Genomic DNA, 17,785 nt, shown 5'->3' on the forward strand with positions numbered 1-17,785 from the left:
ACAAAATCGGATTAAATTGTGACCTCTATAGGGTCCACAGCCTTGATAACCATATTTTTACGCTATTTGAGAACGAAGGGCGGCCATTTTGTCTGTCAGTTTTGGGCCGATTTTCACGAAATTCGAACTCAGTCGTCCTTAGGGTGTAACAGTGATATAATAATACGTTTTTTTAAATCAGATAAAAATTATGACCTCTATAGGGTCCACAAGCTAAAAATGCGATTTTTCGTACAATCAGGGGCCATAATTCAGGAAGTTACGGTCCGATAGGCGCGAATATCGAAAGGAACCAAGATCTTTGGGTTATAAACTTACATTTCAAGTTTCAACCAAATCGGATTAAAATTGTGACCTCCATAGGGTCCACAACCTTGATATACCATATTTTTACGCTATTTGAGAACGAACGGCGGCCATTTTGTCTGTCAATTTTGGGCCGATTTTCACGAAATTCGAACTCAGTCGTCCTTAGGGTGTAATGGTTATATATTAACACGGCTTTTTAAATCGGATAAAAATTATGACCTCTATAGGGTCCACAAGCCAAAAAACGCGTTTTTGCGTACAATCAGGGGCCAGAATTCAGGAAATTACAATTCGATATGCGCGAATATCGAAAGGAACTGAGATCTTTGGGTTATAAACTTACATGTTAAGTTTCAACAAAATCGGATAAAAATTGTGACCTCTACAGTGTTCACAAGCCAAAAACGTGATTTTTCGTACAATCAGGGGCCATAATCCATGAAGTTACGGTCAGATAGATGCCAATATCGAAAGGAACTGAGATCTTAGGATGATAAACCTATATTTCAAGTTTCATTGAAATCGGATAAAAATTGTGACCTGTAGACTGTTCACAAACAATTGTGGACGGACGGACGTCCGGACAGGGGAGATGACAATATATGTCCACGTGAAAATGTGGGCGTATAAAAACTACCGATGGGTAAAACTGATTTATTCCATACATTTAACAACAACTTGTGACTGTGTGTGTGTACGACTATACACAACCCGACAGGACTCAGTGTCTTGGGTAGTTGTAAAAAAAAATCGGGTTGCGTCTTTACTTCACTTGCCTACGACGGTACCAATCCACACATGCCCGACTCTCACCGATTATGCTTCGTGAGTTACGCCACTTCCCTATAGCGAGTGATTCCAAAAGTAAACCAGAAGCATAAAAGTGACATTATATTTTGCCAAGATGCCGCCGAAGTTGACTGCTCGTAAATTGATCGTGTCGTGTGAGTGTCCACACAAACACGATGGGTTACGACTGCATCCGACTACGACTGAACATGCTCAGTCGGGCCGATAGGCCACGGCGCGACGGAAATCAATTGAATCGTGGGACTGTCCACACTGCACTGATTATCTGAGACAAGACGTTGCGTTGGGTAGAGTCTGGGCAAGTCGTGGCGGTGTGGGCCGGACTTTACTCAAAATTATCAACGACTCATTGGTCAATTTAAATCAATACTGATGTTGTTAAATTATCATGAAAAGATGGGCTTCTGATATCCAATTTAAGACAAAATGAAAATTTTAAAATTGGCACATGAATCATGTGCATGCTTACGAACGCCATTTGTAAAGAAGCAACTCGATGAACGAGGCTAAACATATTCCACTGGAGAATACTACCAGTGTAGACTGGAATAACGAGATGCCAAAGACTGTCATTCAATTTGGACTCTTCGTGTATATCGACAGAAATAACTAAATAGAAATTACATTAAAGACAGAAACGGCTCAATGTACATGTAAATTAGTTTATAATTTATATACATTCATATTACATTGTTACATGTATATGTGTTGCGACCCATTTGGGTCCATTTCTAGGTGCCAAAGAATAAAGATTTAGCTCCTTTACAAGAATGCCTGTGGATGAGTTAACTAGCCTAGAGGTCGCAGGTTCACTTCTGGTGCAGTAGGCTGAGAAATTTCCTCTGGATTTTCCATAGCTACAATAATGTACCTGCGTCCTGTCTTATTCACGGCTACAATTGATACACTATTTGAGGCTTTGCTCAAATAAAATTTTATTAGGTTCAGTTGCAAATGTATCATCACAGTTTGCATGGAAATAAGTAATTATGTTACAAATAGTGAGGAGTGGAACGCTGAAATTTTAACTTACCGAACAGTTTTTCTGTATTTTCGAATGCAGTGAAATCGCGTGATTCTGGTTCGGTGGCCATTTTAAAATGAACAGAAATTTCCCATAGCAGTTGGGTTTAATCAAACCACTGCATGCGGTAAGGTTTTACCTTTATTTCAAAGGGAATTGGTGTATGTTAAGCTAAGTGCAGTTTAATTTGGGTGTGTAATTGGAAATTTCAGGAAGGAAAGTCTGACATGGACAGCTGTCTAGTCGTTCAGATGGGACGTAAAACAGGTCATATTGTAACCTACACATTAGCGCGCACGTAAAATTGGAATTCTGTAGCAACTCTGAGTAAAATTTCCCTCATAGTGTATGGCGTATGCCGATCTTCATTTAACCTAGGTACGAGAACGTAGCTAAAAACATTGCGATCTGATGTACTACGATTGGGTGCCTTTAGTTCCAAGTGGCAAACTCATTTTCTTTATTAATGCATGTTACATCTTAATAATAAGATAATTTTATACTATTCTGATTAATTAAACTTACAGAGGCCAATGTAGTGGCACAACTATCGCCTAACTCCAAATATTTGCATTCAAATCAATGAAGCGTTGTTTTGTGTTTATCCGACATATAATGATATATATACCGTCAATCATACATCTCCCGTTTAAAAATGGGGTTCCTAGTAACGGTGTAACGCCTCGATTTTAAATACGATGAATAATACCCGTTTAGTTTCAGGTAGGGTTATTATAATTATATTTATAAATTATATGCTTAATAATTGAAGTTGGATGTGGCAGAAATATTATAAATAATCAATCATGGTTTTGATGAAAAATATTGTCAATTTTGCTTACTACTGACACCCGATGTGATGTGAGTTGGGCTTTGCTACGTGGAACGATACAGCACCATCCCTTATCTCGAAACATGGAGGGTTGAGATGGAGATGAGGTTTGTTATACATTTAAAATTACAATTTCATATTTTCTAAAAAAGTCAAAACATAATTATTTCTATGTCTAACTCACTATTATACGATCATAGGTTATCTTTCTCACACTTAAGAATCTTCACACCGGAAATAAAGTTACCTCCCAATTACCTCCCTTGTTTTCCTATTCCCCAACATGGAATAGCTATCTTCAAACGTTTGAATTTGAAGTTTAAAATTATATTTTTGCCAATTTCTCAACTGGCAATAGTGAATTATAGGATTAAAGGGACAATAACACTCTTGCTGGCTTGAAAGCTCCAGAAAATAAATAATATCTCTTTCTAAGTACTAGATGTTAAAGTGTCCTACCTGTTGTGTAAATTATCCATTACATCCTATTTTACTTGTCCAGAGGGTTCGAAAATATTTTTAAATCGAAGTTTCATTACGTTAGACGTTTCAAACCATTATGTTGAATTTTTCAAAATTTTTAAATAAGGTGTGTTAAGATGAAATTTGTATCATCAATTAATTGAAATATTCTAAAATAGTACAATTTGTTGACCAGAATAAAGATTGGGACATATTATTCAGTTATTTATAACAAGAGACGAAGAGTGGTATTGAGCCTTTAATAGGATTTTTCTTTAACAAGGTAGGACTGTTTATAGATACCATCTATTTTAGGGCTTTATTTTAAAAATATGAAATTGTAACTTTAGCCCAGTTAGAGCAGAATAGTACTAGTAGCCTGAGTACGGTAAGTAGGTGAGTTAGTGAGTAGAACGTCACTCGTCAGAGTTACTACTTACTACTGGCCATTTCTTTTCAAATCAATTAAAAAATAACACTTATCAGCATCAGCAACGCTCACCACAAACCTAAAACGGATTATTTACTTACCTTCGTTTAGAATGGAGATTGGCAATGCCGAAAAAGATAAAATTATTCGTTCTTGGCCCTTCATTTTATTTAATCTCGCCGCCAAATTCTGTCATCCAATGTGTTCTCTATCATCTCAAAACAAACTATTCGCAGCGCCCTCTGTCGACTTTGAGTCGTAAACCTGAATAGCCCATGCTACATAATTATTTCCTATCTGTCATCGCGAACGCAACGTTGATTAATCTAATATCACTCGGGATAGGTTAATAATACCTACACTTATTAAAGTAAAACAAATCTACGTACATGCTCCGTCTAGATTATTCGGTGCACCATCATAATCAATGTACAGGATGATATACTGTAGTGGTTTAACCGAAGTGTTGCGAATTAGGGTCTGGGTTATCCAGACGGTATCAGAAGCGCCGAATCAATAATATTCGCATACTGAACAGCTGTGCGGGTCATAGTTCATTATTGCTTGATTCCGAATTCGACTCGTAAATAAATAAACGGGATTAGCGAAGCAAGCATAGGCATTATCAATTTTTTTTCCAGATCCTGCCATTATTCTTGCTTACCAAAATGGGTTGCGCATGCTCATCAATTCTATTCAGATGATTGGGGTTGAAAATAATCAAGTCAAAAAGGGTACAATCACAGTGGGTGATCATAATATTTATCCAAAATAAATAGCAGTTGTAGCAGTGGTGATATACCTAGGGCGAGTATATGTCTTGATGATCAAGAAATAATGGTTTTGTGGTTCAGATGTAATGAAATTATCCCAGGAACATCTCTCGGAATTTTATTTATAGCTGTTATATTGGGAATATACTTCTTGCAACTCGAACTCTCAGGGTTTCCTGCCAAAGACAGAATTTGCAGGTGATAATCAGTTTTACTTGACAATAAAAATTCACCAAATATGGCCAGCATGTAGCTCCAAATTCTACTTCAAACTTGTATGATAACGATAATTAATATGTGCTGTGTCATTATTTATTATAAGTTATTAGGCTATATAATAATAATAATAATAACTTTATTTCAAAATGGTTGAAAATTAGGCCAATGGCCTTTCTTACATTTTGCCCTTATCAATGGGAACATATGTACATTAATAGATAGAGAAGAGATAGAAATTTATACATTAAAATGAGACAGAAAAGAAACAAAACAAGTTGACATGTACATGTATTTACAGATGTACATTAAAGATACATTATGGGAGATTTTAATAGAGAGTTGGCCATTCTTGCTATAACAGTTCAAAAATAGATGATGAAAGAAGAATATATTGAAAATTTCAGTCAAATTACTTTATTCTGAACAAAGTTATCACTATTGTAATTTTTGACTAGAAATGGGAGTCAATTCTCTCTTCACTGTCTCCGAGAATAGAAGATCGTTTGATTGACAGGCGTTAACTTCACCTACATAATCTCGATTATCAAGTAATGTTTTCAATGGCTGTGGTTTGAGACGGGTTGCAATTCAATTCGTATCACATTTATTTTTACTACAAATTAAAAATAAGACTTTTAATATATAGATAAGAATGGACCAAATCAATGAGGCATAATTATAGCCGACTTCTTGTTAGCCTGCGTGTACTCTACTGTAACTGGTAGGCCTGCATAACTCCAGAACAGTGATCCAATGGAGCTGCAATTCAACTGGGGTGATGTTGCTGCGATGTTTATCAATTTCTATATTTTTTCTGTAAACGCAAGTGACAAAAGAGTGTAGCCTATAATACCGACATCCAAACTCTCATTTTAACAATAACTAAACATAATATCAAGGCCGTATACATGTATATCGAACTTTCAATCAAATTGACTGACATGCGGACTCGCTCAACAGCGGTCTCGCTTCGTACAATCTATCATTTAGCCTCAATCTAAAATTATTTCCGAGAGTATGACGTCAACGTAACGGTTAATCTCCGCTTACGACGCCATTTAAAAATTTAATCAATCAACGAAATCCTGTTTAAATCCAAGCCGAATCCAAGCCATCCGTGTGTCTACAGAGTTGATTTTGTGCTTTTTGTGTAAATAAAGATCTAATTTATATGACATCTGAAGCCTAAATAAAGACTTGTAATAATCAGATTTAGCTCTTGCATAATGTATGTTTAAGTTGTGAGCACATAAAAGGTTCAATATGGCGTTAAAGGAGATTGACTGTGACAAATTCATAATTAATATATGCAACAATGTACATGTAATGTATATATAGATTGTATGATTATAAGGTTAATCAAATTGGGGAAAGACGGTAATTAATTTTCGTTAAGATATTTAATTAGTTGGGCGCGGAAGGCGTTGCCGGATTTCAAATGTTTGAGAAAACATGGTAATGTATTCCATAGGCGTGATCCACAGAATTTAATACTATTTTTGACTACACTAAGATTTGGTCTTAGTACAATCAGTCGTTTATTAATGTTGAGTAAGGGGTGGAATTATATAACATTATTATTGTGATTGACGCGCACTGAATGAATTAAATCTAAAATGATTTCTTCACTAAAAACATTAACTAAACTAAACAATTTGTCCTCACACAGTCTCAGTAAGAATTGTCCTTTTTTTGTTCAGATTTTATCAAAGAGGGTCACATTCTGACCTGGTCTGATAACAGCACCAAAATTCTTACAATTAAAATAAATCAGTTATACAGCTGGCATACATATTATACTGTGAAGGCAATAGCCAAGTACTTACTGACAGTCACATATTATGATATTGAGAAAATTAGTATACACAATGATCACCATTGTTACTCATTGATGGGGTTTGGGTGCAGTGTCTGGAACATACATTTTCAAGCACAGACCCGCAGGATCTGTGTGCGCCACTGCACTTTCGCCGATCTACCAGGTTTTAAGGGGAACTAGCCATGATAATATGATATCACAACAATAATGTTTCATTTTACCTACCTTTTAGCTTCTGCCGACATATACGTTGACCCGATTGACGCTATTTTCTTTGTTGACTATTTAGCTTCAAATAATAAGACACTAAAACGGACTCCGCCACACTGCGCTTCCTGCCTAACGCTGCAGTTGATAATAATAATAATAATAATTTTCGTATATTTTAATTTTTGCGCTAAGCCACCATTTTCTACAGACGACTATTTGGCGTTGACCAGTTGGATTGGCCTTTACATGTGAATATCGCCATGACCTTGACCCCAAACTTCCCATCGAGCTTGGGGCCTTTGTGTTTATGCGTGCTATGGCCCTCTTTCTTGCTGTATTATCGAGGTGAAAACAGAGACGTGCCCTTTAGAAAAGATAATTGGGTCAAAGTTGTGGGTCAAGGTCATGCTACAGATTACTGAACTCAAACTTTTCAAATTCAGTTTTTGGACATTTGACCTTGACTTACGACCTTCACTCCGCAACCATTTTTAAAGGCCATCAACTAGGCTTTAACCACCGACCTATATTCCGGAGTCCTGTCACACACTGTTTGGTCAGAAAACGGTCAACTAAATACAATCTACAATTTTAACTCTAATATACTAGAGGTTACTTGGTTACAATAAACAATAAATAATAATTTATATTTAAACTTAATAATATTTTATAGTTGTGAAGGGGTAGTATTTAAATGACGCCCATTCATTCATTTACTGAGTGGGCCTTTGATTGTAATGTTTATAGATGTATTATTATCTCTGTCATAGCTAGCTGACCATTGTGAAGTTACTTAGGTAATCCATCTTGGGTGTAAGTCTACCCCTTAATATTGGGTGAATGGCTGTATTAAATACTGCCAGGTCAAATTACTGTTTGAGGTAATAACAGAGACAATGCCCTTCAGAAAAGATAATTGGGTCAAAGTCATGGGCCAAGGTCATACTACAGAAAACTGAACTCAAACTTTTCAAATTCAGTTTCTGGAAATTTGACCTTGACTTACAACCTTTACTCCGTAACCATTTTTAAAAGCCATCCTCTTGGCTTGGAGTTGGACCACCCTTTTCCTGGGTCCTGTCACACACTTCATGGTCAGAAAATGGTCGGTGTTCAAAAGGAAGGCAATGGGTGTGGTCAATATGAGGGTCATGGTGACCTCCAGTCATCAACGCTATCCAACCGTGACCTCAACCCGGAGTCCAAACTTCGCATACAGCTCGACTCAGAGCCTTTGCGCTTTGATGTGTCATGGCTCTCTTTCTTGCTGTATCAAGGTTAATGTTCTGGGTCAAAGTCGTGGGTCAAGGTCTTGTTACAGAAAACTGAATTCAAACTTTTCAAATTCAGTTTTTGGACATTGACTAACGACCTTCACCATGTAACCATTTAAAAAAGCCATGTAACCATTTTAAAAGGCCATGTAACCATCATCGACCTTTTACCGGTGGTATTGCACTTTTGCACCACCCTTACTATGTCAGTTAGTAAATCAGAGACTGTATTTCTAGCATTAAATACATAGTTAAAGTCCTGTACATAGGTCAACCCCTTATCATGACCTTCCATCAATACGGCAATTCATTCTTCAGACTTCTTGCTAGTTTTATATAGATAATGCCCCCAAAATCTGACAGTCCGTCCATTAGTGCAAAAGTTCATTCTTCACACGTTGTGGTAGATAAGAGACCGCTATTTCCATCGTCCCTTAGTATGAAAGTTCGTTAATCCAACCTTCTCATATTTTTAGTATAATATACACAGTTAAAGATACATTATAGAAGATTCGATAACGAGTTGGCAGTTCTCACTATAATAGTTAAAAACTAGATAATGTAAAGGCAATTTAATGAAAATTTCATTCAAATTGATCCACTATGAACCGAGAACTAAGCGATTGAAATTTCCGCCCAGCCTTAATCATCATTACTAAAGTCAGGTTGATAAACGAGTTGGCAGTTCTCACTATAATAGTTAAAAACTAGATAACTAAAGTCAGTACGATAAACAGCATAGTCTTGATTATCCATTTAATTGTTAAATTGTGAAGGAAAGTTATGCAGTAAATCGGCTCATAATCCACTAAAGATCACAGGCTAGCGATGCCATCTAGAGTTGATTATGGTCTGGATAGGGTAATTAATGTTTAATTAATAATTTAGATAACATTTCAGGCCTAAATAGACATATTTAGCTCTTGCATAATGTATGCTTAACTTTCCATACAGCATTATCAAGAACCCTTGTACTTTGGTACAATATAGGCTTGTTACATGCATAATAAAATATAATTTCTTTTCACTAATCTGTTAAGTTTTACTTTTATTACTTTGTAAATAATTTATTTCCATATGTAATTGTCAGCGATATCACTTCAGTACCAGTGTTTCACACACACAACATAGCGATGCTTTGACAGGCTGAACTTTCGTACATCATCCAGAAAAGGAAGTTTTTGTAAATTAGTGTGACGTTATAAAAATAATATAAATTCCTCAACCCTTCTTAGAATATTAAGTAACCAATCATCTTTTCAGAAGGGCATCTTCTCTGCTTTCACAACGGACATCAACCTCTATAATACAAGAAATAGGGGCATAGCAAAAATTGAAATATACGAAAATCATAATTATTATTCTCAATCTGAATCTGTATGTCGCAGGGCCTGTTACAGCATGTACGCGACAACGGCGGAGTGAGTGCGTTAGGTTCTTGATAGAGCTGATTTAAAGCTCTCTTTTGATGGAGCGCGCACTATACTATCATGCAGGTGGTTCCAATCAATAATTGTCTTTGGAAAGAATGAGTGTCTATAAAGTTCAGTATTACATGCCACTGTTTTAAAACATTTGGAATTGTTTGTTACATGATTTTCTAATATATTTTTTACTACAAAGCCAGAATTCTGTTTGACTTTAATTTAGCGTTTGGTAGTCCCCCTTAACATCCCCTGAAAATGTCATGTCTCTACAACTGCAGGAACTGGTAGAAGTGCGAACTTGCAATAGCGCTGATCTGTGTGACACATGATCATGTGGGTCCTTCAGTTCAATTCTCCGGTTGTACATGACAAGGAGTAGGGTCGCCTGTCCAACCCCCGGGTCCTCCGGTTTCTTCCCACTGCTAAGGACCCATATGCACAAGCGAATTATTGAAATAAAACTGAACCATATGTGAATCCTGAAACAACCTAGTTTGTTTCGAGTGGATGTTAAACCCCATTTCTCTCTCTTCTGTCACTCATTGAATATCTCAATCATATTGTCATCACATTATCAATTCATAGGGTCTCTTCACAGATTTGCTTATGATATAGTGAAACACACTTATCCAGGGTGCTCCTCCATTGTCAATCCAGAATGTTTAAAATTGACGGCATTGCAATCCAGTGTTCCACACAGAATTGAGTTGTAAATGCTTCAGGGAATTGGTTGAGATAGTGTCATACATTTCGTATCAGTTTGTACATGGCTATAGATCTCAAAATTCTCGTGTTTAGTGGATTGAGCCTTTCAATTCTGGAATGTACAATTGAGCTCTATCACCTATGTTTCCTAGAATTTTATGAAGAAAAATTCCAGTGTCATTGATTAGTACATAATCTGCATAGAACCATGATGACAATGGTATCGATGACAATGCATAATTATGCTCATTTATCGTTTCTACCTACAAGCATCATGTCAATAATGACACTGAACCTACATGTATGTTGAATGATGGCTGTAGGCCCCTGTAGGGTCTATCTGTTGTTTCCAAAACATATTTTTTACTTTCTTCTAAGTTTACAAAAGAATACAAAATGACTGTGTTCTGTCTTGTTTTCTGCCTTAAGCAATAAGCTGTTGTCTGCATTGTCTGGAAAGTTGTTCTAAATTTATTTTGATACAGTAAAACATAAGAAAACCTGATAAATATTAATTTTAAAGGCATGCTGAACTGTGTCATAGTTTCCCAAATACGGCACATTTCATTTGGTGTGTTTAAATTGTTTATTTTTGTTTTGTTATTTTAGAATGGCATCTAATTACACAGAAAATTTAGAACAGTTTAAAGAAGAAAAGCATAAAGCGTTTGTTGTAGGGTATACAGGGGAAGTTGGAAAAGAGCTGTTAAAGCAGTTAGCAAGCTCTAATTTATATGAAAAGGTTGTATTAATTGGTAGAAGAGAAGTCCCCCCAGAGAAGATACATGGTGTTGAGTTTGTAAGCTTTCATTTATAACTACAAATACTGAAATTTAAAGGTTATGCCTATATTATGAATTTTAGGAATGTAAGCTTGTGTATAGCTTATCAAACAGATATTTCAACTGTTCTAATGCATGAGCTTTAGATAATAAGATCTGTCAAGTGACATGGCTTCGAATCGCCACATGTGCATGACAAGGATTAAGATGTTGATTTGTTTTGTTAAGTCTGCATTGAGTTTATTATTTTTATACACCCCCATTTTCGTATGGACGTATATTGTTGTCGCCCCATTTCGAACGTCCATCGGTGTGTCCATTCACCGTTCACAATTTGTTTGTGGACACTCTACACATCACAATTCTTATCCGATTTTGATGAAACTTGAAATATAGGTTTATCTTCAAAAGATCTTGTTCCCTTTTGATATTGGCATGTATCGGATCGAAACTTCATGGATTATTGCCCCTGATTGTACGAAAAATCACATTTTTAGCTTGTGGACACTCTAGAGGTCACAATTTTTATTCGATTTAGATAAAACTTAAATGTATGTATATTCGGTCCGTGGACGCTCTAGAGGCTAAAGTCAATATCTGATTGACTTTAAATTTATACACAGTGTTTAAGGTCTTGAGACGAAGAAGCCTATTGATTTTCAGCGATTTCCGATAATTACTGCCAGAGTTATGGCCCTTGATCACTTTGAAAAATCTTGTGGACGCTCTAGAGGCCAAAGTTAATATCCAATTGACTTTAAATTTATACACAGTGTTTAAGGTCATGAGACGAAGAAGCCTATTGATTTTCAGCGTTTTCCGATAATTACTGCCAGAGTTATGGCCCTTGATCACTTCAAAAAATCTTGTTGATGCTCTAAAGGCCAAAGTTAATATCCGATTGACTTTAAATTTATACACAATGTTTAAGGTCATGAGACGAAGAAACCTATTGATTTTCAACGATTTCCGATAATTACTGCCAGAGTTATGGCCCTTGATCACTTCAAAAAATCTTGTGGATGCTCTAGAGGCTAAAGTTAACATCCGATTGACATTAAATGTATACACAGTGTTTAAGGTCATAAGATGATGAAGCCTATTGGTTTTCAGCGATTTCTGATAATTACTGCCAGAGTTATGGCCCTTGATAACTTCAAAAAATCTTGTGGATGCTCTAGAAGCGAAAGTTAATATTCGATTGACTTTAAATTTATGCACAGTGTTTAAGGTCATGAGATGAAGAAGCCTATTGATTTTCAGCGATTTCCAATATTTGCTGCCAGAGTTATGGCCCTTGATCACATTGAAAAATCTTGTGGACGCTCTAGAGGCCAAAGTTAATATCCGATTAACTTTCAATTTATACACAGTGTTTAAGGTCATGAGACGAAGAAGCCTATTGATTTTCAGCGATTTCCAATAATTACTGCCAGAGTTATGGCCCTTGATCACTTCAAAAAATCTTGTGGATGCTCTAGAGGCTAAAGTTAATATCTGATTGAGTTTAAATTTATACACAGTGTTTGAGGTCATGAGACGAAGATTCCTATTGATTTTCAACGATTTCCGATAATTACTGCCAAAGTTATGACCCTTGATCACTTTGCAAAATCTTGTGATGCTCTAAACCAAACAAATTCTAATAGTTTTCTGATAATTACTTCGTGAGTTGTTGCTCTTAATCAGATTTTAGTGTATTATAAATGTTTCATTACCGAAAAAAGTAAAAATATGCGACAACCCTTGTTGACTGCCCGGACGATTTAGTTGCTGTGGGCGTATGTTTCGTTGCCTGGCAACCTATCTTTAAAAAACCCGTTCAAATATATCACTGTTACACCATAATGAGGATTGAGTTCGAATTTCGTTCGAAACAAAACTGCCAGACAAAATGGCCGCTCCATGCACTCAAATAGTGTTTAAAGTATGTAATATCAAGGTTGTTGACCTTTTAGAGGTCACAATTTGATCTGATTTTGATGAAATTTAAAACATGTGTTTATGTCCCAAAGATCTTGGTTCCTTTCGCTATTCGCGCATATTTGACCGTAACTTCCTGGATTATGGCCCCTGATTGTATGGAAAATCCCGATTTTAGTTTATGGACCTTCTATAGGTCACAATTTTTATCCAATTTTAAAAATTGTTTACATATATCACAGTTACACCTTGATGAGGATGATTGAAATTGAATTTCGTAAAAATCTTACCGAAGCTGTCTGACAAAATGGCTGCTCCTTGAACGCACTTAGTGTAAAAGTATGTACTACCAAGGTTGTGGACCCGCTAGAGATCACAATTTTTGTCTGATTTTGATAAAACTTAAAATATATGTTTATATCCCAGAGATTTCGATTCCTTTTGATATTTGCGCATATCGGACCACAGCTTTCTGGATTATGTCCCCTGATTGTACAAAAAAATGTTTGGTTTTTTTTAGCTTGTACTCTTATCCATCTCTTGCAAAATGTGGGCATATCTTGCCTGGCAACCACTGGTACAAAGTAGCATAGAAATATATACACTGTCCACTCCTTAACTTTTATTTATAAGCTTACCCTTTTTTTTGATATTTTTAAGGAGCAAAGAGTGGTAGATTTTGAAAAGCTAAATGAACATGCTGATGCATTCAGTGATCTTGATGTCGGATATTGTTGCCTAGGAACTACGAAAGGAAAAGCAGGAACTGTAATTATAGTTTTAAACAAGTTTTCTCGATTTGTATATTAAAATGGCATTAAATATTAGTCTAGGTCATTCTCCATGATGAAAAACTCAACCATAACCCTTTAACTGGGGTTTGGATGGTCTAGTGGTTTAACTCGTGCGCATGAAATCACAGGGTCTGTCATTGAGTCAGGTGGTGTGGTTTCAATACCCTGCTTGAACAACCTCACCTGTCCAACCTCGTAGGTTTTCTCGGGATCCTCTGGTTTCCTCCCACTACTACTACAGACCCTGCCTGTCCAACCTCGTGGTTTTTTTTTCAAGCTCCTCTGGTTTCCTCCCACTGCTAAAGACCCCTATGCCCAAGTGAATTATTGAAATGGAACAATATGTTAGGTCCAAAATGACCTAGTTTGTGTCAAGTGGACGTTAAACCTATTTCTCTTTCTCTTTAACTGGAAATAGTCATCAATGAAATAAGATATTCTCATCAAAAATCAATAATCTGTAATGTACAAGCACTATAAAGGCTAGAGAATCCTAGCTGAAACATCTCTCAGTAATTACATTCCAGAGAATTGTGTCCTGTATATTAATATTTCCAGTTTTAACTACAAAATGCCTTGAAAATAAATTATAAATATATATGCCTTTAACAGTGGTGTAGTGGTAATTCTAGTACATTTCAATTACAGACTACAAAAATGGCCTATTCATTAGTTAAAAGGACAAACGTAATATAAAATAAATTCTCATTGCCTTGGAAATAAGATAGTGACACCCACAGTTGCCCACATTCTACTACAACCCTGGCTTTTACTCCAGATATTTAGAAACACACAATTTCATTCCATTCCAAATTTGGAGATCTAATGGTTAAGCTTGATTAAACTGAAATTTTCTTATGTAATTTCTTCTGTCATTTAATTATTTTTATATTACAGGATGGATTTATAAAAGTTGATTTTGATTATGTGTTATCTGTGGGGCAAACAGCTAAAAGTACAGGTTGCAAACACTTTTCTTTGGTGTCATCGCAGGGAGCTAGTAAAGACAGTGCAATGTTGTATACAAGAATAAAGGTTCAAAATATATTTGTATACTCTTTATCAACAAAATTTGAAAATTAAAATGTTGTGAAACTAAAGCTCTTCTACCTTCACTGCTTAAAATTATGATCTTTGTCATATTTTAAGTACTTCACTAGTTCATTTGGCTCTATAATTTAAGCAGTCTGATTCCCATTATAACTAAATGAAAGTAGTCATGACAAATATTAAATTCATAATCAACTTGCACAAACTGTTACTTATTTTTTTATTTCACATGTTGCATGTTTAGAAGAACCAAGAACAGCATATCCTGCTATACTCAACCCTTAAAGCATATAAATGTTAGATTCATTGAGGGATCGAATTTTGCACACAACCTATAAACATGCCCAATCTATTTTATATTTTTCTAGACAGTGAAATTACAGTAGATTAAATTTTGATCTATTAAAGATAATTTGGGGATTTTATTTCCATGCAGGGCCAGATAGAAGAAGCCTTAAAAAATCTGCAGTTCAATAGATTATCTGTTTTTAGACCTGGGTAAAGTATCTTTAGTTTACAAATTCTATCAACTAACACATCAGTGGCATATGCTAGACAGGGTTTTATGAGAAACATGTATGGTAATTCCATTGCCAAAATTATATTGTGTAGCATTAATTCTAAGGTATTTCTAAGTTTAAAATGTTTCCCGAAAAATTTCCAAGGAGGCTAAAAGCTCCTGTTTCAATAGATATGTCAACTTCCAACTTAATCTGTGAAGTATCAAGATTGATGAATGTATCTGAAATGCATCTCGTTTATTATATTATAGGGTAATTATGTGTGAACGAGAAGAAAGTCGACCAGCAGAAGCAGTTGCCAGAACATTACTAAAACCAATTGCATTTTTCTTTCCAACAGCTATAACAACACCTGTCGGTTACGTAGCAACAGCCATGATCAACAATGCCTTGTCCAAAACTGATAAAACATATGAATTATATGAAAATAAGGCAATACACGAACTGGCAAAAATGGCTGAGGCTCCAAAAGGATGCAAATCAAAAAATTGAGGGTACATTGCATGCATTTCATTTAATTAATGGCAATTGCTGTGTTAAATTTTATAAATTTTGATCATATTTGAGTGTCTTATCATACCATTTTTGAGTAAAATTGGTTGAATTAATATGCATAATTATACTAAAAGATTCTAAAAGATTCTCAATGATTCTCTTTAGGATAGTAGTAGTAATTGCACAAGTTTGAAAATTCTGTAGTTTTAGTTTTTAGAGGTAAAATATTACTAATACCTTTTATACCGGTAGCTTGTATAACATATAGATGATATCAAGCCTGTGCAAGAAATTGAGAAATATGTAGACATAACTGCACACTGATCTGTAATATACAGTGACTGCCCAGAAACTATATATTATCATATTCAAGATCATCATTTAAAATTTGAAACACTTACCCACTTAGAGTAAGGCACTTAGCCTGAACATCTGCTGAATATCTTAAAAATCATCATAGGCTGTATAATTAGATATGAATTGCATCTCACCAATTTATAGCCAAATCTGTAATATGACTTCATTATGTAGAAATATGTGAATCTTTACTATTACTATAAGGTCAGAAAATTAATTAGATTCACATTTTGATTGTAAATTGATATTATTTACATTATGTACTTTAAAACTATGCATTGTTTTTACTTTTTTTTTATTGTTGTATTAATCTTGACTTGTGCTATATGTTTTAATGAACTATTCAAATTATCAGAATTGTACTTTAAAGATAATATTAGGAGTTTTCCTTTCTCCGATAGATCATTTCAAACAATTAACTTTTTTTTTTTTTTTGTTAAAATATTAGATATTGTTACAGGTGGACTTGTTATTCCTTCTTTTCCAAAACATTCCCATAAATGATAACTAAATATATTAATTCAAATTAAAAGGTAGTGAAAAGCCAGTGAAAATGTAATATTTAATGTGAAGACTGTGGTTATCATGAAAAAGATAGAATAATTAGTTTAGTTGTCTGAGACACATAAAGTTGGTGGTGTGAAATCAATAGTAATCTTTATGTTTCAGTAATGAAGAATGCTGGTAATAACATGGGCCATATTAATAATTATATAATCTATTATAAGGTCTATTATAAGGTCCTTTGTAAATAATAAGCCAACTTTTTAGATAAAAAATATTGTGACAATTCTTTAACCAAGGTGTTCAGGCAACTAATCTCAATAAATTTGCTAATATTTGTGAAAAAGTATTATTGTACTTTGTATTTTATTTATGTTTTACGGAATGCTTCAACATATTTATATTGTATTTATTTAACTGTTAATTTAATACTAGTAAAAATATTCTCTTTCCATACATTTTATAGTCAAGATTTTTTTCAGTATTTGGTGAATAATGTTAAGGAGTGGTTTGAACCCATAAATATACATAAAAGGAGTAGTATGGAACTTCAGGTGTTGCCTTCAATTTGAAAACTTAATCATCATATTGTTACTTAGTACCATAATCTAAAGCAATGTGGTTTAACATCCTACTTTTCTAAACCAACTGAGCTAATGAAGACGGAGACCTGCTATTTGGAGACATTGCTATGTTAAATTTATGTTAATAAACATAAATACTAAAATAGGTCTATCTTTTTTTTAGATTTATAACAAATAATGCATAAGCCGTTTTGGTTTATTGTCATTGTACGGTACATAATAGTACTCCAATAGTAGCCAAACATATATTATGTTAGAACTAAATTGATACATGTGTATTCAGTGGAAGAAATAGGACACAGGTACAGTATCCGACAATCGATTCAATCGATCGTATCGATCGTGCGTTTCAATTAAGAATCCACTGAGTTGATTGATTCAACAGATGACGTGCGATCGTTGTCGATCGTACGTTTCAATTGAGAATCCACTGAGTTGATTGATTCGACAGATGACGTTACTATCAAGTCGTCCGTTTTTT

The 17,785-nt window shown here is 34.9% G+C and overlaps 2 protein-coding genes across 3 annotated transcripts in view; one reads left to right on the top strand and one right to left on the bottom strand.

Annotated features, from left to right (window-relative positions):
* Positions 1-4,267, bottom strand: part of LOC126824700 (condensin-2 complex subunit D3) — a 52,480-nt gene extending 48,213 nt beyond the window's left edge. The window contains exon 1 of one of the 2 annotated variants that reach the window (XM_050554024.2): positions 3,969-4,267. In XM_050554024.2, coding sequence (XP_050409981.2) covers positions 3,969-4,032 — 64 coding nt within the window. In that variant the 5' untranslated portion in view covers positions 4,033-4,267. The remainder of the gene's footprint in view (positions 1-3,968) is intronic. The other variant, XM_050554023.2, reaches the window with a different exon arrangement.
* A 188-nt stretch (positions 4,268-4,455) lies between these two features.
* LOC126824707 (oxidoreductase HTATIP2) lies at positions 4,456-17,449 on the top strand. The gene is made up of 6 exons (XM_050554038.2): positions 4,456-4,838; positions 10,904-11,093; positions 13,660-13,767; positions 14,691-14,828; positions 15,280-15,341; positions 15,616-17,449. The coding sequence occupies exons 1-6, from the start codon at positions 4,705-4,707 to the stop codon at positions 15,854-15,856; spliced, it is 873 nt and encodes a 290-aa protein (XP_050409995.1). The 5' UTR covers positions 4,456-4,704; the 3' UTR covers positions 15,857-17,449.
* The last annotated feature ends 336 nt before the right edge of the window (positions 17,450-17,785 follow it).

Source organism: Patella vulgata, chromosome 6 (genome assembly GCF_932274485.2).
Source record: "Patella vulgata chromosome 6, xgPatVulg1.2, whole genome shotgun sequence".
In the NCBI taxonomy this organism is placed as follows: Eukaryota; Metazoa; Mollusca; class Gastropoda; family Patellidae; genus Patella; species Patella vulgata.

Bases quoted from the DNA above. Each gene is read 5' to 3' on its own strand.
- LOC126824707 (XM_050554038.2), top strand. From the start codon at position 4,705: ATGGTTTTGTGGTTCAGATGTAATGAAATTATCCCAGGAACATCTCTC. The intron at 4,839-10,903 runs GTGATAATCAGT...TTGTTATTTTAG, and splicing joins GCCAAAGACAGAATTTGCAG to AATGGCATCTAATTACACAG. The intron at 15,342-15,615 runs GTAAAGTATCTT...ATTATATTATAG, and splicing joins TTATCTGTTTTTAGACCTGG to GGTAATTATGTGTGAACGAG.